This window comes from Zootermopsis nevadensis, unplaced genomic scaffold (genome assembly GCF_977971745.1).
Source record: "Zootermopsis nevadensis isolate Lab colony 2312 unplaced genomic scaffold, Znev_1.0 Znev_ptg000030l, whole genome shotgun sequence".
Lineage (NCBI taxonomy): Eukaryota > Metazoa > Arthropoda > Insecta > Blattodea > Termopsidae > Zootermopsis > Zootermopsis nevadensis.
Window position 1 is genome coordinate 7706733 of NW_028259162.1, and position 25553 is coordinate 7732285.

At 35.8% G+C, this 25553-nt stretch overlaps 1 protein-coding gene across 2 annotated transcripts; it reads left to right on the plus strand.

Moving 5' to 3' along the window:
* Positions 1 to 313: 313 nt before the first annotated feature.
* BicC (protein bicaudal C) lies at positions 314 to 23787 on the plus strand. Of its 2 annotated transcripts, XM_087358667.1 has the most exons (16): positions 314 to 753; positions 3953 to 3996; positions 7969 to 8038; positions 11223 to 11302; positions 12673 to 12885; positions 13827 to 14066; positions 14672 to 14890; positions 15759 to 15924; positions 16120 to 16236; positions 16783 to 17205; positions 17668 to 17781; positions 18672 to 18812; positions 19289 to 19425; positions 20492 to 20705; positions 21327 to 21446; positions 21662 to 23787. In XM_087358667.1, exons 1-16 carry the CDS (start codon positions 543 to 545, stop codon positions 21769 to 21771), a joined length of 2619 nt encoding a protein of 872 aa, XP_087214793.1. In that variant the 5' UTR covers positions 314 to 542; the 3' UTR covers positions 21772 to 23787. The 2 variants fall into 2 exon arrangements, with proteins under 2 accessions (XP_087214793.1, XP_087214794.1); XM_087358668.1 differs by lacking the exons at positions 314 to 753; positions 3953 to 3996; positions 7969 to 8038 and adding an exon at positions 8388 to 8520.
* Positions 23788 to 25553: the final 1766 nt, after the last annotated feature.

The window sequence follows — 25553 nt, forward strand, 5'->3', positions numbered from 1 at the left end:
GTGACTGGGTGGGCAGTTTCCAGATTGTCTCAACAAGATGGTTTCAAATTTCGGACCGTGAAGTTTGCGCAGCTATTATGACAAGAGAAAAGTTTTGTCATCCATTACCGCGACCAACAGTTTTCCCTGCAGAGTCAAAAATTATTTGTTTTTCTTAGAAATACACTCCCAAATGAAGTCCTCGACCTGCGATGATTTGTTGTATGTACGTAATATGTCATTAATATATTTGAGGTTAGATGGCAGGGCAATGCAGGTACGGGCAGCGAAATGCGCCTGCGTTGCTTATCAGGACCGGACCCATTTATCATTGCCATCGCAGTTATCAGTCGTGGTTCATACCATAACCAGAGCAGTTGTGTGCAGTGGTCGTACTCTGCAGTCGAGTACGTTAGGGGCGTTTCCATGTGTCGGTGACAGTAGGCTCGGAGACCACGTGCAACTTCCAGGGAGGTCGGGCTTGCTCAGAAATCGTTCAGCCGTTTTGTTTTCCTGTGAAGTGTAAAATAATATACGTTTGAAAATATTTTCGTCTGAACAAAATGCATCCAGATCAGAAAGGTTCAGATACTTTATCAGAAGTATCTGATGGAGGGACGGCTGGAACGAGTGTTTCTGGTCAAGGGAGCAGTTATGGAGAAAGCAGCGAAAATCTTCGAGAGCTTGTCACTACTTTGGGACTCTCGGCAATCGACGAACTTTATGAAGAACGATTCCGTGTTGATAGACGAAAGTTGGAACACATGATTTTAGGTATGAACTCGTTTCCTGAACACATGGGCATCTTCGTCGTTTCATGTCTTACAGCGGCAACTGGTACAGTAACCATCCTTCTTAACTGCAGTTTCTTATTCCACTCTGATATAACGTAAAGACGACATTTCAGCAACAAACTTGTCCCATTATATTGTTTGGATCAGAGTAGTGTATTTTTCTTTGTACGTAAACTATGGTCTTTGTAGAACTGATAAAAAAATTTATGTTAATGGACGTCTGAAAATTTTCCGACTGAGTAAAACAAAGAGCTTTATGCAGTTCCGTTCCGTTCTCTATCTGAAGTGTCTGTAGAGAGACATTAATCTCATGGTCATAGATTATTCTTTTGTGATGTTTGTAGATGGGCGAGGGCACCCATAAAAGTATCTACGGCTTAACATTTTGTTGTAACTGCGACTGTATGTCTTTTTGGTTGCAACTGAACCAGTATCACGTAGCTCGTGTCTGGTAGCCACTTTCTTGCATCACGATTTCGATATCTACGATTGCCTCTTCGTTTAACTATGTAAAAAACGTCGGTAAATATATGTACCACCGACTTTACCATTAAGTAATTCTACATTAGAATACAGAAACAATGTACAGGTTGGTTCCGTATGTTTCGCAGAATAAACAGCGATCATTTCCTTAAACAGCATTAACCAATTGAACTTTATCTTTGATTCAGGAGAAGAATTTTTATGTTAGATTAATTTTGTATTCAAAAAAATTATTTTGATTAAATTTAAATTAGAGGCCTCACAGTTTGTATCAACGGTTAGATTTCGATAAATATGAAAGTGTCTAATTTATAATCTCTTCGTCACCGTTTCTGTCGCCAGTTTTCAATCTCAGCCCAACCACCCCCTAACGCGTTCTTATCTTAAGGGCACGTCATATTACCCATTTTGTATTTTACCCAGATTCCTTATAGTCGATAAAGCGGCCACGCAATATTAGTTTTGCTTGTGGTCATTGAACGAATTTCCGAGTTCGGTTGTCATCCAGAATATGTGAACTGTTTGTCATAAAAAGTGGGTACTTAACTTAACCTGTTGAACATTATTTATTAGATAGTATATTACAAAGACGTGTCGGCTCCGCAACTGTCTTGCGGTTGAAGTGCTTCAGATAAGTGATGAAAGTCCGAAAATGAAGCACAATTACCATTTTCGTGAAAGATATTAACACGATAGCATATCTAGTCAAATTAGAGGAACGTTTAATATGGCAAGAGGGTGAATAATAATAATAATACGGTTCTTGTAGTACGCGCTGAGAAGTTGAGATGACGGTTTAAACACGGGAAATCGTGCACTGTGTGAACTTGTTTATAATAGTAAGATTTTTAATAAATTGTCATTTATAACACTGGCAGTTTGCAGTTGATAAAGGGTTAAATGTGTCCCCGTGACATGGAAAACAGAGAATCAATGTCTTTTTTTTTACACAGCTGCAGAAGTTGGTGGATTTTATTTACATTTGCTTACAATCGAACCTGTTATTTTTTCGCATTTGGAAATCGCTGTGAGTAGGCTTGTAACCCAGTGTCTTCTTTTACACCCGTAAATCGTGAATGTAATAGAAGTTATTAAAAAAATATGCGTAAACTTGTTTGATATAAAATTAACAAATGTGAATGTAGACATCGCTGCCTCTGTGATACGTGGAGCTGAATATTTTCGAAACCACTACTCAGTCGTGTTTGAAGAGGATCAATGAAAGACGCCGTTCTGCGGGAAGTCTGACTTTTCGCGATGACATTTCGAAAAAGAAATGTGCAGCACTGATTTACATCACATGCAACTTCTCTCTCTGTTGATTCATGTGTAAGGCATGTTGTTGCATGAACTGAGCGCAATACTGCGATAAAGCCCACAGGTTATTTTCCGCTTAACTACTTTCAGTTTCGCCCGTCCCACATCGAATATTTCGTGAAATTCTCTTTATAACTTCTTATGCAAGAAGTAATACTTGACGTTAAGACGTTTGCCGTTAGGCTGATGCAACATAAACACTTTTGGCATCCGTTAAAATCTCGTTAGGGTTACCCACTATCCTCAGTTTTTAGTTGTATTCCTCAGTCTGTCCATAAATCACCGTTAAACACTTTGAGTCATATTTCGTGTTAATGATAAATAATTGTTCTTGTGTCTTGCGCCCAGTGATTTTCACTATGGAATTAGGACTAGCGGTTCAAGGAAAGAGGTAGACGCACTGAGGTATCATTATTCGGACTGTGGCCGTTTTAGATGTGATGCAGTTTTTATGATTACTCTTGCACTGTGGCTTAACCAAAGTCGAGCAATTGACAAATAGTGTTCAACAAAATCCCATACGTTGTCTGGTTTCTGTTTAAGTAGCTTAATAGCACTTATCAAGGAACTAAGCAAAGGAATTAAACGTGATCTGTTCTGGTTTCAAAAAGACTTGGGGACGCAATCAAGAGCAATTCTGCGATAATTTTATCACGCGATGTTTGTCGATCTCTCGTTGATTTAAGAAAGGAAGATAATTTTTCCATTTTAAATGAATTGTTAAGATGATTGTCGTTTTAGTAACTTGGACAAAGTTTTTAAAAATTAAAAAAAACGAAGCATCAGATTCGTGCAGACAGGCTGGAGACTTATTTTAAACGCCAGGAATTATTTAAGACGATAGGATGAAAATAGGTTTGTTACATAGCTTCACTTCCTGTGAGTCGTTTCACTCTGCAAACTTATTCGATATGTTTTCCAACAGCCTGTATTAACAGTTTATCTAGGCAACGACATATCGATTGCGAGCTGCCTGAAGATGTATCATTGACAAGGAAGAATTACACGCTGATTATAACTGTAATTACTGCAAGTGTATATCTTAAAGATTAGATAATAAAGTATGGTCTATTTTCATGAACCCACACCTCTTGGCGTGTTCTTCGTTTCTGAATGTACTTGATATTAGTAAGTCATTTGCAAGGCGATTATCAGGGAATTTGTCAGTTAGTAAAACGGCTGGGAGAAATGCAATCTCCAGTTGTTTTTATCGGGGCTCGGAGGGGATGAAGGTGTTAGAACACGAAAGTTGAACTACTTTTAAAAATAGCTCTTTTTATTTTGAGAGAAACCTTTCCAAAGTAAAGTGAAAGCAATCGAACAATCATCCTACTTGAATAGATCTCTTCAAGTCTTAATTGCTCTCTTTTTAATTCCAGGTGACGATGAAGCTCTGGAACCAGCTGACTCGTTTTTCCAGAAGGTATGAACCCTTTTAATTTAGCTGCAATCTTTGTATAATTAAAACGGAGCTTACACGGTGAATTTTGAAAATTCAGAACTTTCGTTAAGCGGAGTTCAAAACTTTTGTCTGACAACCGTTCCAGGTTGCGTGGGATGCCATATATTTGTTCAAGATTTTATGGAGATTACACAAATAGCTACAGTACTTCGGCACTCCTAAGGTTTTGGTTTAAATATGATAATCTAATTGTGTAGTGTATTACGATCATGTAATAAATGTTCTGTCCGTTGCTCTCGTAAACGCATGGGCATGCAATACCTCTTCCCCATACGTGGTGATTTGTTATGCACAAGGGGCAGAGCCACCTTTATCTTCGACATAACGAAATAATTACTGCCTCTGCACAGCAGAATCTCTTTGCTGTTGACACCTCTGTGAAGAATGGAATTTATGACTGTAGTGTAACATCTGCTGTGTTGATTCAATCAGTCCACAATAACAAACTTATATCTAGACCAGGAGTCGACAGCCTTTTCGTTACCATGGGCAGCACTGATTAGTCATCACGTCTTTGTCGAGAGCCGAAGGAAAAATGAACGATGTTGTTGACAATAAGCGAAACTTTCTTTTACTTCGAGTACAGCTGATGGTTACTTGAAAAAATAGCTGTATTTTTCCATAATTAATCAACGATGCTCTGTTAATAAACCTCTCGCATACTAATGTTACTTCACACTTCATGAAGATGGTGACAAAATGTTTCTCCGAAACGTTGCTTTCTACCTACGAGTGTACAGAGCGACGCAGCCCAGCCCAATTTTTTTTTTACCGCTGTGGGAACCTGAATTTTCACATGAAATGAAGATTTCATTTAAGCGATATGTTGCACTAAAATGAGAGCCCATAGGATTTTCTTGTTCTCAACTGGACGTTATCCTCTGTTGCTACATCTCATATTCCTCGCATCTTCCGCAAATATTGACAACTTTAAAGATTCGTCAACAAAACTGGGCACTGTTCCCATTAGCATTCTTTTTAGATCATTGAGAGGGATATTTTAAAGACGTATTAGGCATTTATGGTTAGTTAATTGTTCCTCCAAACAAGATTTCAAATGTTAAGACACTGCTTCGTACACCACGCGGAAAGTGTGATTAAAGAACTTTTAACCTTGTAGAGCATAGGGGTCAATATATATATAGCACCTGCTTTAACGTTTTTCATAACTCAGCATTTCTCCTACAGAGTGTATATTGTTTTCGTATGAATCTGAGTGCAAACAACGATTATTTTCGTAAGTGGGATTAAATCGCTGATCTTCGTAAAGTAGCACGCGTTGTTCAGTTGATTTGTAAGTAGGAATTTACGTTTTTCGTATTTGGATGAGCTTCGTGCTTTTAAGGGTTAAAATAAGCTTCCGATTCGATTTGAAGTAACTTCCAATTCGAATTTGGTACAAATTACTGTGGAACTTCTGTTCTGAACGTGACTTCGTTGTCCGTATCTTCAGTGGGGACCCGAAGTTTTAAGTCCCACAAGAAGGTAATCATTTTTGATATTGAAAATTATTCTTACCGTTGTTCGAGGCATGACTCAGAGGTCAGTTGACACGTTTTATCTGTCTAAAACAAATTTTTCTGAAACTGCCGAAACAATGTAATCAGCGCAGTGTTATTTAGTTTAAGATGGATCCGAACCAGTACGAAGATATTATCTTCAACGTTTCAAGTCTCGTGCTGGTGAGTTAGCTATATTAACGTCAGTAAAATGGGTTTGACTTGTACTACTGACGAGTAGGGAAAGACATATCCGTTCGTTGGCTTCGATACTAGGAAAGACAATGATTGGTAGGTGTAAGTACATGCATCGTGTACAAGCTTCGTATTGAAGTCGTGTAGTGAGACTTCTGCATAGTTTTCTCTTTTTAATTACCTGCTGTCATGTGTGCGCCATTATTTTGTTTTGTCCGTCCTCCACATTAAATTAGGGGCAGTCTAAGTTTATTCAATTTTCTCTTATTACAATGGGTTTTAACGCATATGCCTGTGTTTCGCAGTTTTTATGAAAATATTCCGTCTCGAATGTTAACCAAGCGCCCCATTGTTTTAAACCTCTCTCGTCGAAATTATGTAAGAGGCAGAGTTCAAAAACTCGATACTATTTGACCTAAAATTAAACCATCTTGTGTCATTGTAGATCTCACGTTGTGCAAGTTGTGTGTGAATATATTTTTATAAAAGTAAGGAATAATATAATGTCCTCACAGAATATAGGTGGCTTTTCGATCTTATGAAATGCCGAAATCTGATTCAATACACGCGTAATGTGACAGCGGGAAGGTGACGATACTTGTTATGAACTTTTTCCGAGCTTCTTGTCAGAACACAGCAACAGCAGAAGAGAATTGCCCCATAAACTGTAGAATAGTTACGAACGGGTAATATGATGGATATTAAGGATATCCGGCGTACTTCCTAGACGGACTTATGCCTGTAATTCAGGAAAATCACGAGCATTATTACTCAGGAAAGCTGTTGTAATGACATGTTCCTATAAAGTTTATTTGATACAGTGTATGAGTGTTTGCAGATTTCATTAACGTTGAATTGGCATGAAATCATACATGCTAACCAACAACATTTTTACTTATGAAAATTTTTAACTTTGTGGAGACCTGTTTTAGATTAACCTTCCTCCTTTTCATGAGATGGGGAGGAGCATAGTTGGCTTCTCAACGTAAAGGGTTTAAAATACACCGACAACAGTGAATCTTTACACATTGTCAGAATACGATAATGAATACATGTTATGCTGTTATTACGCGAAATTTTACGTAGTGCGAACAAAGTTGCATTCCTGATTGAAAGCTGCAAAATACGAGTGCATCAAGCAGGCATTGGTTGGCTGTTCGTAATATCGCAAATTGTTTTCGTTGCATTTACGATGAAACTATTTTAAAATCTGCACGTTAAAAAAAACCTATATGTCTTGCCTTATGGTTGCTGGAAGGCGTAAGAAGTAAATAAAATAAACACAAATTTTCCCTTCTAAGGGTTTTTTTGTTTACCTGAAGAAAACCGATTCTGAAAAGTAATTCTAGAAATTTGAGACACTGTTCTAAGAAAATGCAGTCAAGTCTCGGGGTGTCAGCTTTAAGAACAGCGTTCCTTATAAACATTCCTGTTGTCAGCGCACAGTCAGGTCGTATCGACTCGGAGGGCAAAGATTACGCAAACAACGGTAGCCTACATCACTCCTGGACTGCACCACGACCAGTAATGACGATGGAGGGGATTGATACTGTTAAACAATGGCTCTGATATAAATGTCAGCCAAGAGCAGTAGCTGATTGATGACCAACCTAGAAAAGTCATTTGCGCTTCACAAACACTGAATAAAATGCAGTCTTCTAAAAAATTTAAACAGACTTTATACTGAATATTTCCTGTGACGCTGTTACACTTTGGTCCGTATTGTTTCATTACGTATTTTCTTTGTAATTATAGGCCTAAAAATTCCAGCACTAAATCTGAACACCTGTCGAACAAAGTTTAAAATGTGTATTCGTATCTGATATGATGAGCCGGAGAGGTCATTCAGTAAAGTTACTGTCTAGGAGCTAAACGGCCGGGGTTCGATTTCCGAAAGGGGCAGGAGTTTTCTCTTCCAATCACATACGGATCTGCTATTTAGTGGGCACCGAGAGCTATTTACCCTTGAACTAGTATCCATCTTCTGAGTGCCGATGTTAAGAATGCGTGGAGCCTTACCACCGCTCCCCCATACTCATGCTCGCCGTGTTACTTCAGCACAGGGACATATTTACACTTATCAAGTTATTCCGTTTGGAAAAGAATGTGTTAAAGTTTTTAGATCCGTGGACCAGTTGTCATTCCTGCACCGTCTTTATTTGAGGTATTTGTGACGCTTTGCAAATTGGCACCTCATACCTTAAATTGCCAAAACATATTTAATTTTTTTTCTTTTCAGATCATGGTCATGACGAACACTTACATCATGTGGCCATCTCGCCTCAAAATCGGAGCTAAGTCGAAGAAAGGTTAGTATAGTCCACAGACCAGGAGAAAATCCCTGCTAGGAATTCGATATACGCGCATGCGCAAGATATCGCGGTGAGTGACGACCCATCCTAAAAGCATTCGTTCCACAACCACTGAACAAACAACAGACGACAGGCTTTCATGTGTTCTAATGGGTACAGCTTTAAGATTACCTCACAGTGGCACAGCGATTTAATCTAGAATATTATCGCAACACCCACAGAACACATTAGAGGTGTACAGTCCACAGACCAAGAGAAAATCCCTGCTAGGAATTCGTTAAACGCGCATGCGCAAGATATCGCGGTGAGTGACGACCTATCCTAAAAGCATTCGTTCAACAACCACTGAACGAACAACAGACGATAGGCTTTCATGTGTTCTTATTGGTATAGTTAAGGCTCCCAAATGCTATTTAGCTTACCCGACAGACACATCGACAGGCAAATTATCTTGTTGGACAACTAATCGGAGGTGTCTGGTAAGTACAGTGTAGGGAACATACTGCCTCTAGGGCTTGGAAATGGTTTATATGTGGCTAGGAGAAGGACCAGGCTAAAAGGACTGGTCAGTCCTCCTACCCTTTTACTCTTCCTGCCCTATATGAATTACCTAATTAAAAAACTTCCTTTTACCCCTGAAGAAGGAGGCAGTATGTTCTGTCGAAACTTTGGTACACAGCCAAAAGACTGGACCATCTGTATTTGCATTGCCATGAACAATTCAAATCCTACCTATAATACCTCGTACGTTCTTTTGTAGTTGGTATTCACAAGATGAATTTAATTTTTTTATTATTTGAGTCAAAGCTGTTTACTAGCTCGCATCTTTTAAACATTGAGAAAAAAAACATTTGAACACGTTATCATGGTAACAAAATAAAGATTTATTACGATGTTTTTAGTAAATATTTTCGCGAGAATACTGCAATGATTGTTGATAGTATTTTATTAATAGTTTATTTAACGAGAACTATCGGAAACTATGCATTACTTATACAGTACGTTTGGTCCACTTTATTCATATTTAACAACAGTTAAAATGTTTTAATCTTGCGTTTGACGACTTTTTAAAATAAGGACCGACTAAAAGTCGTGAAATAAGTTATTACTTTCATTTTGAACCATAATTTTAAATGTCTTAAAATTAACGTTTTAAAGTCTAATTTCTCTAAACAGATATGTGGTCTGGTGATTACAACTCTACTTAGATAACGAGAATAAATCGGCTTTCTAGAATACAGTGTTGTATACTTAGTCTGTCAACAATAGGACGATCTTATCATTTCATCAAAGATTTCAAATAATTGATGTGTATTGCATCACGTGGTGGTCAGTTACAAATTCAAAGTAGACTGGTGTAGTGCTTCAAGTTTTACTGAACACGTATCCATGTTTATTCAGTTCCGTGCTCCAGTTTATGGCTGTGGAGGTCGGTAATATCAGTTTTTCTTTCTCAGTATTTGAAGAGCCGGTAAGTTAGCAGCCTATCTAGTTTGCAGGCTGTTAATTACTACTCAACGAGAGAAACGTCCTTCACATATCAATGAATGTTGGACTTGGACATGTGATATCATCTCTTTCTTAAAATTGGTAGATAGTGAATTGTGTCGCGAAAATCGTGTAATTCTGGGAAATAATTTTTACAGTGGTTCCTTCAGTTGTCTTAAGAGCTCCAGTTAAATGATCAAAAATCATTAACCAAATATATATATATATATATATATATATATATATATATATACTTACAGATAGTAAGAGGGTGAAGAAATGAGGACAGATTGCAGACTGCTTTGTTGACAAAATTTAGTATCGGGCAAGGAATGTTTTGGTTATCGGATCTTGACTTCTCTGTAGATCAAGGTGACAAAGCAAATTAGTTGCTTGATGAGATTTATGTCTTTGTGTCGGGCAGAGTACTGGTACGTAATGAAAGTACCACGTGCGCATAAACACGCCTCGTGAACTTGGAATAGTGGAACATCCAAGTGTTGCTTCCGTCTAGTATAACGAAATTATTACGTCATTAAGTTATTTCAACCGTCTTCAGAAATCGCTTCATTCGGAGTCATTTATGCAATTCTTGAATAAAAATAATATGGTCATACTGCGTTAAAAGTACAGTATTTCACTGTTTATGTTTTGGTGTCATGTGATTTCTTTACGAGAGGCAGTGATCAACATTTCGTTACGAAAATGTGTTGCTATTACAATGAATTAAAGTTCTTAAAAATTAAATAGACATTAATTGTGCATACTGCTAGTATGTATATTCGTTTCGTGTTCGGTTGCAACACTGTTGTCATTAATTCATGCAGAATGTGGAGTAGTGTGTGTGGTTGGGTTCATATATCTGTGGTGCTTGGCAAGAAGAACGTTAGTCAAACGTTCTTCGTGAAGTGGTGAAGTTTCTAACGGCGGTTGGTATTAAAACAACTACTGGGATGTTGCATCGAGTGGTCTGGTACAAAGTTTACCGATGGTTTAAGGTGCTTGCTGCCTCCATAATCAGGGTGAAGATTCGTGTCAGTGAACTGTAGTAATGTAGACTATAGACTACAGATTATAGAAGACTTAAAAAAATATAGTAATAAATCAAGATGACTCATGAATAAAGTAAGAGCTGATTAACTCTGAGGAATGCTTGTTAAAAGTCTGTGTATTTTGCCTTCATGTTTCCTCTCTAAAAATGTACAAATTAAATTATGCCAGAGTATACTTTTATTGTACTGCTTTGAATGTTTAATTGAGTTGTGAGGATGTTGATTGGATTACTGTGGCTCAGGTTATGATCCAATGGCAGGCTGTTGTGAGCATGGGACTGAAAGTTCGGGTTCCATAAAAAGTAGAGAATGTCTCAACTAGGGCACTGCAGGCTGTATAATCATTGCGGTGTTACGAACATGCTTAGGCGAACCTTTGGGTTTCATCAAATGTGAGGAAGTTCTTGGCTAGCTGAACAACTATTAGTTTCTCAAGGCGGGTATAAATATCCAGAGGACATGGAAACAATTTTCCTGCTTATATTCACTTCAGAGAAAAGTTTTGTGAATAGACCAAACTTATGTGAAGTTAATGTTAATAGGAGATTTCCTATGCTATGAACTGCCATATTATCTCCAAAAATAACACATTAAATGTAATTGCGTATAGTATTTTAATATGCAGCTCCTTTCATTCACAGATCCTCATGTCAGAGTCGCGGGTCGACGGGAAGATGTGAAGGTGGCGAAGGACAAGGTTATGGAAGTTCTGGACACAAGAGTAATTATTTTTTTATTCTTTGTTTATTTATAAAGATGACTTTGGACTGTAATCTTGAGACCTGCGGGGTGAGGAAGTGGGATGAAGGAGGAAGGAGGAAAGATAGCATCTGCCTTTAACGCTACAGACTTCCTGCATTCCTTGCAAGTCTCAAGATTACAGTTGTGGACTGTACTTGAGGAAATTTACTTGGTGTGCAGCATTATTGTGTGTTCCTGTGTGTTTTACTGCTATCTTGCACAGCTGCTTAATCCTAATACACTTCAATGTATTACAGATATGGTCCAGATGATCCTAAAGTACAAATATTAAAAGTAGATGCACACAGGGAATGTTGAGAGGCAAACTGCTGTTAAATACACTTATTTCAACTTGGTGTCTTAAATCTGTATTTTTTAATATTTATGAAGAGGGAAATCCAAATGGATACAAATGAATGGCTTTATGTACATTATAAACACTGATCAAAACAGTGATGTAAAATATATGTATAACATATGTAAAGACTCAAGTAAAAATACAGGTCAAGAGGTAGAAATTTCCAAATTTTTACCCATTTAAAATATGTAGGCTTCTAAATTGGGCGTCTGTTACCATAAAATGAATTGCAACATATGATGGGACGTGATGTGTTGTATATATCAAGTCTATTTAATAACTCTGTCTGAGCTCAGACTATACAGCTGTGCTGTAAAATAATCTGTTACAGTTGTATCCGGAATAAGCAATAAAATTCCAGATTTTTCTAAACATGGTAAAACTACTAAAATATATAGTTCCATGCAAAATATAAATAATAGTTTTACTTGTATAACAATCCTAGTAGTTGAGATATTTAGATCTTTGAAAAACATATCTTCTTCTTCTTCTTCTCTTGCACTACAACCCTTGGTGGGCTCTGGCATCCCGAACAATCCCCATCTCTTCCTATCTTGAGCTACCTTCTTCCAGTTGCACACTTTTATTTTCCTCTATCGCATCAATCCACCTTTCCCTTGGTCTTCCTTTAGGTCTTGTTCCCCACAGTTTCTGGTTTAATACCAAATGTGGCAGTCTATCCTCTCCCATTCCGACCACATGTCCCGCCCATCTTAACCGTTGCGATTTAATATATCTCACAACGTGCTCATGATGGATCGATTCTCCTAACTCCGCATTATATGTAATTCTATACGATCCATCATTATTCTTTAGGGGGCCAAAGATTTTCCATAGAATTTTCCTTTCAAAGCACGTTAACTTGCTTTCTACTTGAGATGTGAGTTTCCAAGATTCTGCCCCATAAGTTATTACCGGTCTAATAAGTGTCCTTTGAAAAATATATACAATTACTTAAGTGTCTGGTTCAATAATGAATTTATTTGTTTCAGAGCAACCGTGTGACAATGAAACTGGATGTGAGCTACACTGATCACTCTCACATCATTGGAAAAGGAGGTTTGACTATCAAGAAAGTGATGGAGGAGACCGGTTGCCACATCCATTTCCCAGACTCAAACCGCAGCAACTTGAATGAGAAGAGCAACCAGGTGTCAATAGCCGGGGAGTTGGAGGGTGTTGAGCAAGCGAGGGCTCGTGTTCGGGTAGGTTCAATGAGATAGTGCGCAAGGCATGACTGACTTAGTAAAGGAAGGCTACCGGATGTATCCTGAAACTGTCAGTTCTGAAGCCATCTAGGGTTCTGAGGAACAGATTACAATGCGGATGAAAAAGGACTAAGGAAAAAGACCTGATTCATATTCCACAGAACTCGGATACATTAAAAAAATTAAATCCGTGGCGTAAGAGCTCCAGAGAGCTAAAGCCGACTAGCTGGCTGCTGGCCTCACGTTCTCATGCCTCAGCAGAGGTGAACGATCTTCCGACCAGATATAGGGTGACGTGTGGTCAACACGATGAACCCCCAGCCATTCCTAGTTTTCATGACCGGATTATGCTACCCATTGTAGCTCCCCAATTTCCTCATGATGCTGGGTTGGCACCGGTCTCATACACTGGCCGAAAGCTCATGAGAAAATTTTTTCTCCCCCGAGACTCAAACCAGCGCGCATTCTCTATCGCCGGTCCAAAGCATGATGCCTCAGACCGCGTGGCTACGGTTCGGGACAAACAGCTTGAAATACTTTTGCAAAATACCCTATTCATTATTTATTTTCTAAATCCAGTTTAAACCATTTGATTAAATGAATTAATTTTCTTGATGCCACTGATGATGACCTTGAGGTTGAAACGCGTATGGCATCAGTGTCTTTTTTATAGTGTTAATAGTTGTTTGTTTGCTTATTTTATATTCTAATACACTACACAGTACGCAAAGTTTTATGATAAGAATATGTCAGATACGTATGTACTAAACTGAGCAGTGTATGATGGTGTGGAATGTTAATATGGTCTCACACAATTGAGATTCATAATATACATTTAATTTTAAAATTTAATATGAAACGTATAGTTATGGTAATTAGTCAGCTAAGCTTTCATGATCTGTTTCAAAGTTATAATAATAAAACTGTTTTCTTTGCAGAAATTGACTCCATTGATCTTCAGCTTTGAGTTGCCAATAGTAGGAATGCTGCAGCCTCTCCCTGATAACAATTCTCCATATCTGAGGAGCATCCAGGAAAAATACAATGTTCATGTAATGTTTCGAAACCGTCCCAAGCTGTATGGAACCATGGTAGTCATAAAGGGCTGTGAGTGGGAGGTGGCTATGGTGAAGGAAGCCACTCTCCTTGTAATACACCACATGTGTGAATCTCTTGCTGTGAGTAATTTTATTTTCCGAGATATGCTACACTTCTTAAGAGGTCTTGTAGTGTCCTGTTACGTAAGATAGAGATTTTGACCCCCACTTTACAAAAAAGTAAATTAGGAACACAGTGAAGTTTTGCTCTCATGTTCAGGAAACAGGTTAGAACTTCAGGTGTTTGTAGTTATTTATATGCTTCAGTTTGGTGGGTAAATGGATGGGAATTTCAAACCCACTTTAGAAAAACAAAAGAAATTCATGGAAGCAAGGCAAGTCATGAAGGAGTTCCGAACTTACTCATAAATTTCACATGACATTTTGTTTTCAGATATATGTGGTTAATATTTTTAGTACTTAAAATTAACCAGTAGAATCACAGATCTCCAACTTTTCAGTTGACTACACCTTAAAAATTTTATTCACACCTGTTTATAACTGCCATGACTGGTACAGAATACATGATTATAATATGAGTGCATATATTTTGTTACATGGGTTACTGGAGAGTTTCTAATGTATTTTATCTTCAGTAAATAAAATAATGAAAGAATATGTCAATGCTTGACTCACGCAGATTATTGGTCCATCACGATCAAGTAGGCCTATTTTGCTGTTTCCAGACTCAGGTTCAGGTGCATATGACACTGGAGATCTCTCCTCAGCACCACAGTATCGTATTGGGGAAGAACAGCAACAATTTGAAGCAGATCATGCAGCAAACCTCAACACAGATCATGTTCCCTGATGCTGGCGATCCCAACATCCCAAACCTGAAGAAGAGCAATATTTGTATTACAGGAACAATTCATAATGTGTATCTTGCCAGGCAGCAGCTAATGGTATGAGCCTACTTTGTCTGTTATTGTACTAAGTTGCTTACTTGCTAAGTTTTACTTCAGTAAATGTAAGTAGTTTAACTAACCAAAGATTTAATGTGATTCGTTTCATCAGTTATTTTCCTTGATATGGCTTTCAAACCAAGTTTTGCTACAATTCGTTTAACATTTATTTCTTATAAATCATTACTGTGCAAAGGTATCTTATGTTTTTGTATCTTAGCTAAATAATTCAAATTTTTAGCTAATTATATTCACAAATTGTATCCAAAGTACTCTGGAGAGGTCAAAGTGGGGATATTGTAACTTCTGCACTTAAACCCTGTCAAAGGATTGTTACAAGCTCCAACTTTTCATCTTTTCATGTGGGGACAGAAAAACAGATTGTTCCCAAAATATTGTGTTCTATAAGGAATACTAGATGATAGATGAAGTTCAGAAAACCAGTCTTATTATTTGTTTGTATTTGGTCTCACAAATGTAGTTCTCATTACTATTATACAGCAACTATTCCTTACATTTTTAAATCAGAATGGCTAATATATTATTAAAATTGGTTTAACCTTCATCTGTGTGATCCAGCTGTCCATGTGTCGTACTAGCATACTGCTAAACTGTTTACCCCAGAACTAAAGTTCAGCCACCAGTCCCATAATATGGGGATTTAAATCCTGTTCCTGTATGGTAAAGTGAACATGGGTTTAAGTCAGATTGGATGATTAGTTCTTTGTTTAAATCTTGCATGGTTATAATTCAGTGGTTGATGTTTTAGAATTCTTCTACTGGCCAAAGGTCCCAGTTCTAATAATGGGCAAGGAGGAAGCAGGAATTTAATGAAGTTGAAAGAATTATAATTTTCTATGGTTGGTAGGGTTCCCTGCCAGTTGTGCTTATGTTTGACCTACCTGAGGACATGGTGGTAGATACTGACCAAGTCTCTCGACTGATGCAAATTCTCGACGTCTTCATCAGTATTCGACGCAAGCCCAAACAGAATGTTGTGTCAGTGATCATCAAGGGAATTGAGCGTAATGCAAGTAAGTGCACCAAATAGCAAGAATATGACAACTGTTGATTAATGCCATCACTTATCATTTATTATGTATCACTATTTAATATTTACATTTGGCAGTTTTGTACAATAATTGTTGGTTCCTCAATTGTTTTGTTAACAACTTTTCCATATAGAATATGGACTGAATAATATAGGAAATCAATATCTTTTATTGCAGCTAATGTTTATGAAGCAAGGAGCAAGTTATTGGGTTTGGAAGAACCAAGAGTTGTTGCTGATATACCACCAACGTATCATATCCCAGACACTCCATCTTTTGGTACAATTCATAATGGTAAGGCAGAACATTCTTCTTTTTTTAATTAGTTATTTTGTGGAATTCAAGTGCAGGGATATATTTACTTTTTAAGCCTATTCTGTGTGTGAAGGTAAAGCACACATTTTTAATTGTCACTAGATGGCATTGAATGTTAAGTTTTGTGCTTTTGCCAGTTACCTCTGGTGCCAATGGAAAAGAGGCTAGATAAGTCCCAGAGCTGTCTTGAATCTATAATTGATATTACTCTGTAAGGTAATGTAACAGAATCGGTTGTAAATGTAATTACCCATAACAGAATTTTAACACATTCTATAATATTGATTGTAATGCTAATGAGAAAGATGAAGACAGTACAAGTAATAATTTTTGTACAAAATTTTCAACCAACATTATATTGGGAAGCAGATAGAGCAAATTTTCATAAATAAATTAAATATGTAAATAAAAAAGATAAATTGTATATGTATGTGGTTATTCTTTTGTTATGTCTGTGGCTATAATTATCTTGTAAGACTTGGAGCTATATTGTCTAATAATAATGTTGACATTGTGTTTTGACAGACATATATGGAACCAGTGCCAGAAGATGCCAGGTCCATCATAATCTGACCTTGAACACAGGCTGCATTGGACTTCCAGGAATTAACATTCCCTCTTTGCAAGGAGCCCTTACACCCCCTTTTCCATCACCTGTTGGCAGCATTGGTAACCCTTGGTCTGGTGGCTTCGGCTCTCCTACTCCTGTGGGTTCATTCCTCCACACACCTGTACTAACACAACCCACACTGAACCACTTAATGAACTTGCAGCAACACCAACTTCTGATGCACCATGTAGGAGGGGGTATGGTGGCTCCAAGTACTCTGTCAAATGGTTCATCCTGTAGTGCCTCAGTCACTGGTAGCAGTACTAGCAGATCTCATATGCTTGGAAATTTCTCAAACAGCAGTCTGTCCCTGGCTTCTGATACAAAGGACAATAATGGTAAGAGTTCATCGACAATTAATATTCAATATTTTAACCAATTTAGCTTTCGATCCACATAATAATCTTTAACTTATTGGAAAAGCTGATTTAAACCCAGTTAAAATTCCATGGTTAACAGTTCATCAGTATGCCAGTGTGACTTGCATAAAGCTGGACTGCACATAATGTCGGACATGAGGACAATAAAGGTTAAATATGGGTGCATGACTTAGAGGGTTGCATCCATTTAAAAATATGTACCAAACTTTTTCAATAAATTAGCACCATCAGCAGAGACAGAATGCTCATGTGTGAAATGAATGTTAAGCACATAGGTTCTAACATTAAGTAAATTTATAGATCAGGATCACAATTTGGAATGTCTGCAATGTTTTTCTGACATAATTCAAGATAGAAGGACCATCATTTATGTCTACTGCATAATTGGAGATACTAAAAATATTGTGATTTTCTTTGTAGTTTTTTCATCTTTGAGCAGCAATACAAGCACTCTGTCAAGTCCTTCAATAAGCCCCAAAACTCATAATTCACCAGTCCAGAAAAATGGAGTACAAGCAGATTCAACCAATGCAGGTAAGGAAAGAAAGTATTAGTCACATATTGTTGAATTAAATTTAAAAAAATACTTTGCATAAACCCTTTCTTTAACACTTACTCATTTCTGAAGCAATTTAAAATTCAAAATGCTACCATGTGATATGGCTAGAAATGCTAGAAGTAATAAACTCACATCTGCAATTCTTTTTATGATGCTTAACTTGGAGAAGAAACATTCCGGTCTTGGAAGCTAATTTTCAACTTATGCCCTGACTGGTAAGTCTTGCATATCTTCATATATCTTTATAAAAGCAGCTCTGTACAGTCATTAATACTCTGCTCTGTTCTGTATCAATCCAGCAATGTCTTAATGGGTGGTAGCAGAAGGGTACATTCTGGTATGTAAAACTTACATTTTTGAGTTTGCAGAGTTTATGGTACCAGTATTTCTGAGTCTGAAACTTTGAAGTATTCCATAATATTATGTGTATGAACACTTTGGGTTCAATTCATGGCATCAGAGTACATGATCTGCCAGTATGTTGACTCTTAATCAAATTATTAATGGAATGCCATGTCAGTTCCTGAATGAAATATCTCATGGTTATGAAATCAATTTCTGCCATCAAATTTGTTTCATGAGATGTCAGAATTATGCTTTAGACATTTAATTCTGCACCTGCAATGTACATAATATGAGAAAATGCATGAATTTTTTGAATGCATTATGGTTTATCTGTATGTCTGTGCATATTTGTCCAACAGGAAGTTTCTTTTATTACCTGTCTTTTTTTTGTGTTTTGTCTTTTGGTCATTGAAACCTTTGATCTTTGATATAATTTGATATGCAAAATTCTGTTAATTAAATATAAATCTTAGCTATAATTTCTAAGTAGGAATGGTACACTATGTTGCATTAATTTCAGCCTTCTGCAGTATGATGTCTGATCTGATGAACTATACAGACCGTCGTGCTCCAGGCTGTGAAAAGAAAACTTTGGAACTTGCTGCTCAGCAGTCATTTAGTAAATTCGATCTCGACAAGAAGAAACTGCTTGCTTACCAAGGTATTTTATCTGTACTTCCAGTTTCAGAATACTCGTATTGTACCTTTAATGTTTTGTGCTTACTCTAAAATAGATTCCAAAGTCTCGCTATTTGCTTAGTTTTACAGACTTCATATTTTAAGCTGTGTTATATACATGTCTGAAAATGAGGTTAAGTATAGGCAAAAGATAACCAGTCTTGTATTTAGGAGTAAGTGGTTTAAATATAGGTGAGAAAACTGAGTGCAATGGCAGAATAACTTTCTCCTGCCCTCATTTTCCTACCAGGTGATTTCTTAGTGGAATGGTGGAAGTTATTGACAAAGTTTTATTATTAATATTTTGCTGTAATTAATGTTAATTTAATTCTACAATATTTAACATTTGGAAGGCATATATCTGTTTTTAAAATTACTTCTGAAGGAAATATCTTAAACTACCTAATTTATGAACATATTTCTATGATTTTTGCAATACTGTTGATTTCTGAATACTAGCAATGCAAACCAAGCCAGTTCCTGGGAATGTGCGTGTGCCAACATCTGCCTGGTCCGGTTATGGTCTGAGCCATTCCAGTCCTGCACCAGAACTTGGGCACAGGAAGAAGGAAAGCTTTGCTACTTCACTGCTTGATGTAATGAATGAGATAACTCTATCACTTAGAGTAGTTCTTCCTTCTCTTCCCAATTTTAAACTCAGTTTTAAGAAAGTTACTAGCAGAGTGGTCTGCCATTACAGTCGTAATTACAAAGAGACTATCAATCTTCGCTCACTCTGAAGGGCCATCTTAGTTAATGGGGTGGGGGGGGGGGCAGAGACTGCATAATAGGAAAGTAGTATCTGGCCCATCTGTGTGCATGCCAGCATGTCATATATCTGAAACTACTGATCAGAGTTTGATGAAATTTCTTGCAAATTTAATTTTTATCTTATAGTGTTGAATATAACCTACATTCATGAAGTTGAAAGTTTAACAGTGGCCCTTTTAACAAAAATGTTTATCATCTAAGTTCTACAGCTTTCTTTTTTGGAACATTTTTTTGGTTAATGTTTAATGGTTTATGAAGAAGTATTTTATTCATAGACTATCCAGGTTCAAAATACAAAGTTTTAACATTATTTGCTGATGTACTTGTATTTTAACTCAGTAGTGAAGGAACAGTTACCATAAGCATTGTACTAAATTTGTGTTGAAATAACTTTGTTTCAAGAATAAATTATGGCCAATGAAATATCGTAAATTACAAAGAAGAATAATTTATAACTAAAATGTGTAAATAGTTTAGTGACAATAGATTTTACATCTGAAATTTGAGATTTTTATGTTGGGGAATGTGTCTGTTCTGATCTGAGTTGTGATGCCATGTAGTCTTGTACCTGCTAATGAATGTTCCTCTGAAACAGTGGTATCACCTGCAAGACTGCATGGTGTCACAAACCCAGAAGACCACAATTGACATTAAATTGTACAAGTATATAAATTTTAAAATTTGAATTAAACTCCATTACCAATTTCTTTTACCATCTCTTACTTGTAGTATGTTGTTCACTACCTAATTCAATTAAATTTTTGTGTGAGTGGAGAAATAGATTTGTATCTGACAGAAGTAGGTCTGTTTAATTACCCTCTAGATTGATGTATTATCATATTATGTCTCATGGAAGGCTTAATGAATTTTATTTTAAATATTTTTTTACAGGAAGCTTGTGGTACAGATGGTCCCACAAATTCAAATTTGGTTTCATCACCTTCATTATTTCCATGTACATCATCAAATTATTCTGATGTTCCTTCTCTCGGTGCCAGCAACTACCTTGACTCTATCCCAACCTCTACTGTGAACAGAATTGCTGGATGGAACCCTAAAGATTTGGGTACTCTACTTATGGCACTGGGACTAGAGAAATACATAAGTAAGTATGAATATAAACTTGATTACTTAGGTAATTTAATTTAATACTGTGTTCTTTGTTTTGAGACTACACAAATGGACAGTTTATTTAAAATAAATGTAGCCTCTTGGAAATGTTATTAAGAGTAAAGCTATAATTATCCTATTCATGATACTATGAAAATATACCATATTTATTCTGAATATTTTATAGATCTTGAATATTGTATGAGATGTTCCTACAAATTATTAAAATGAAGCCGCATCCTTGACTGGTTAGTGTGATTCACTAGTATCGCTTTTGGTTCGGATGTTTCTTAAGAAATGTTAATATTTACTTTAAACTGAACTGTATAGAGAAATTAGAAATTGTTTGTTGGAGTCCAAACTTGGAATTTTATATAATGATGGGAGTCAAGTTGTCCAGTATAAACAAAAATTAATTTAGTATGTACATTTCTTGGTATGGATTACTAATACAAAGTTTCATGCAAATCTATTCATAGAGTTCATGAGTCCTTTTTAATAGTTCTCCCAACATTTTCTGCTAGAACTGGGAGAACTTTATTCAAATATTTATTGCACATGTGTGATACTTGACTGTAACGAATAACTCATGTGGATTTTTTCTTTTGGTCATTAGAGAATTTTACCGAACATGAGATAGATTTGACTACCTTTGCTTCACTCACTGATTCTGATCTTCGTGAAATTGGAATTAGTACAGTCGGAGCTCGTCGAAAAATGCTGTGGGTAAGCACAGGTATGTAGAACAACAGATTCTTAATTTTCATCTTTAAGTGAGCATAGTTTGATGGAAGGTTGAATAATAATAACACTATTATTTTATCTTTTGGTTTTATAGTTTGATATTTTAAATGGGCTAAGTTTGATATATGCATACCTATGACTTTAGAATTTGTCTTAAATTTTAAAAAAAATTGTTTAATGAATTCTCATTGTAATTTTCATATTCAGAACTGAAAAGTCATCAGAACACATTCTGTAGGAGTGCTGCTCCTGGTTCAGAACTCAAAGCGTCTTCATCGATGACAGTAAGTAGCAATGGTATTGCAGATAACTGGTAGAAGCACTTGAACTCAACACGGACTTCACGGAGTTTTTTGCATGACAAAATTATGTTTATAAAGGATGAATTATTTATATATGATTTGAAATCTAAACTGTTGTTTAAACATTGAAATGTAAGCTTTATGAAAAATGTATGTTTATTTGCTTAATGTAACCAAACCATCTATTGAAATTGATTGCAGGGGATTGAAAATCCCCACAAGTTACTATGTTAAAGCCTATTGTCATTCATTTTACCACTTCTAGAATTCTTGTTAAAAATTTGAACTTTGTGATATTGATGATATTAGCTAGAGTGATGTATTATCTTTTAAACTATGTATTCATTTACTCTGTGGTGTGAACTAGTTCATGCTACATGTATAATGTAATTTGAAACTTAAATATTGCCATGATTTTGTATGTTACAGCTATTAATTTTCTGTAATCAGAACTTAACATTTATGATAAATGCAACATTTCTGAAAGTCAAAGAAAATTACTACTAGTATTTTTTATAAAAAATGAATAATATAATCATAGGTGAAGTTCTGTTTGCTTGTAAAATATATGACATCATGGTTTTATTTAAGTGCTGTTTGTGAATGTGATACTCTTTATAATCATAGTACTGTCAGTAATTTTAGAGTACTATTTTATTTGAAACTGTACATCCACATCCATTTTAAATTGTTATTTATAAATGTTACTATTTACAATAGGTGTTACAGACTCAAATAATGTTATCATTTGTAGGACATATCTTTTGTACTTTTATGTTGTAGTTGAAAATATGATACCCAGTTATATCCATAGAATTAAGTGATAGGTGAAGGTTTAGATATTTGTTATTCTCCACGATTGTTTTCAAATTGTCATGAGACAGTTATGATAAAACTTGCAGGACTTGCCATAATATTTCACTGTTCAACAGAACTTATGTAAAATTTAGTGTAGTACAAGAAATTTGTTCAGCAGTTTTGTATTACTAATTTTCTGGACGATGGCTGTAACCTTTAATCTCCAGTATTCTGAATGGAAAATTAAGTATTTTAATGGAGAAATAGGATGTCATGTACATTGTATATATGATAGAATGTCATATTGAATTCTTTAAAATATATCTTGCAATGTACAACTGAGTTGAAGAGGTAGAGTGGGGAGGTAAAGTCTGAAAATTACATAATGATTGCTTGTAAACCAAATATTAATATTGTAAATCTGTAAAATTATAGTGTTGTATCTGTGGAAGTATTTTCAAATCTCCCCTTCTGCTGAACTACTTTGAGAATATGTACAGTAGTTTGCTTTATTTAACACAAAACTTTTTAATTCAGTTGTAATATCTTTACTGTTCTGATACTAACAGATGAAAATTGTTACTAGCAATAAATTATCTATATTATATGGTAGATGGCGTTCAGTGGTAATTTAGCTGAAAGGCCAAAGGATAGACTAGACTATCTGTGTGCAGATTTTATGTTCAGTAAGTCATCCTTTCTATTAGTTATTTTTAAATGTAATCAAAATAAGGTATTTTTGCTAGTAATTTGGAGTGTTACACAATATTTTATTCAAAAAATGATGTGAAAATGAAGATAAGCACACAAATTCCTCATACAGAATTTTCTAGTGAAAGTAAGAATTCATTAACTTAAAGGCTATATTTAGAAAATAACATTGAACTGCAGATGCAGAATACTGAGAAACATGGAGATATCAAGACCACAAGTATTTCCATAGGAATATATTATTTAGGTTGGATAATTCTGCATGCAAATGAATGAGTATTTGTGTAAAGTACAGAACATAACAGGTGTGATTGGTTTTGTTATTGTTTGGAATCACATACTGTTCTCTGTATAGTCTTCAGTACAGAAATAGGATTAAGAAAATTGGCATGTCATTTGAAATTTGGAAGGTAAATCCTGCAGAATGAAGAACTTGCATGAACTGACATGCTGATTACTTTTATAACACTGGGAGTAGGATCTCCCTGCCGCTCTCTTATTGTATTCTAATTGGCTCTGAGATAGCACAAAACATTATTCTTACTTACAGTGGAATGCTGTTGATCCAGTTACAGCATGATACTGAGTTTGAGTAAAACTTCCGATATCAGGCATGAATGCGTTCTAATCTTTCTTTCCTTACAATACATGACCTTATGAGCCATCAGTGTGTTTGCTAATAGAGATTTTACATTATTATATCATTATCATCATTATTAAATATAAATGAATATTACCTCAAGACATACAGTGTAGACATTCTTTACTGGGGAATCCTGGTATAGAAGTCAGGTCATGTAGCGCTAACACACTGTACATTCTCCCTCTGTTGTTCATAGTTGTGAATGTACAAAATCCCAGTTTTTGGGAATCTTAATTGAGCAGTGAACCTCTCTGCTTCTTTGGCCTGGTGAATACAAAAGTAACATTTAGTGTAAGCTACACAATGCATACTGCTGTCTTCAGACAAAACATTGGTGCTTTCATTAAAAGTAGAATTTTTTATATTCCTACAATTTCAATAGTATAGCAGCTCACAACTAACCAGACTGAAGCATTCACCGCTGATTATTTTGTTCAATTTTGCTATTCTAAAATCCATTGTTGGACAGTAGTGGATCACAAGGGCTTTCTAAAAGAACCAGCATTTATGTTTTCTGCCTTTGCATATAAAATTTTGATGGTGATAGAGGAAATGTCCTGAATAGTGTAAAAGTGTGGCTTAAGGATTCCATTTAAGCCAAATGGGAACCCAGTCTAATGCAATATTTTAGGGTAGCATAATACAGAACTATTAGGAAAATAATAATGTGAGGGACTTGTAAGGATTAAGAAAAATTGCCTAATTCATTTGATTTTATAACAGCATATTCAAAATACAAGGGTGGGTGGGAGGTAAGTAGGCATTGAGAAATGGTTATAACCTCTATATTTCCAATGCAGCGATTATTTAATGCCTACTTACTTCCCACCCACCCTGTACTACCCCAGGGGATATATGGTGTGTAGTTGAATGGCTCATATAACCATTGATGGCTGCTGATAATATGGGATGTTTTTATATTCTTAATGTATTAAATGGTTTACCTTTGGTATCACAATTGAGATTACTGACATAAAATAGTATCATGTAGACAAAAGATATTAGGGTACTTGAGTGTTGATTATTTTCGTTTAATTGAAGAAGATATGAGGTAAATGGCTGGTATGGAAATGCAATAACTACAGAGGTTGAGTGGGGAATGTCATGCCAGAATGTAACATTCCTGATTTGTCTACATGCAGTATTTTATGAGATTTGCTGAGTCCAAGACATGGTCCAAATAGATTTATGCATATAAAGAGTGCTCTCTTGTAATAAAGTTAATTTGTAGTACACTTGGTTTTCCTGAATCCCTAATTCAGAATGATTGATATAAAATACTTCAATTGTAGCATGACATGGCTTTATAAGTGTGTAATAAGTTATTTAAAAGCAAGATTTATCATCAATTGCCACTGCCTTAGCATGTTAAAATTACTTGTGAATGTAGTATTTAAGAATGTGTATCTTCTACTAACTTTACCTGAAAGATTTAAAGTGAACATTTCAAGCATTATTTTATATTTTTGGCCTGGCACTTGGCTGGTCTCTTTGTTAAAGGCAGTTTAGTTATTATACTAACATACAAAACCTTATGAATAAAAAAGGATGTGTATGTGTTTTTGTAATTAACAAAATATAAATGTTTGTAATTTTTTTTTGTCATTGTATGATCAAATATTCCATGACAACAGTTTATCAAACA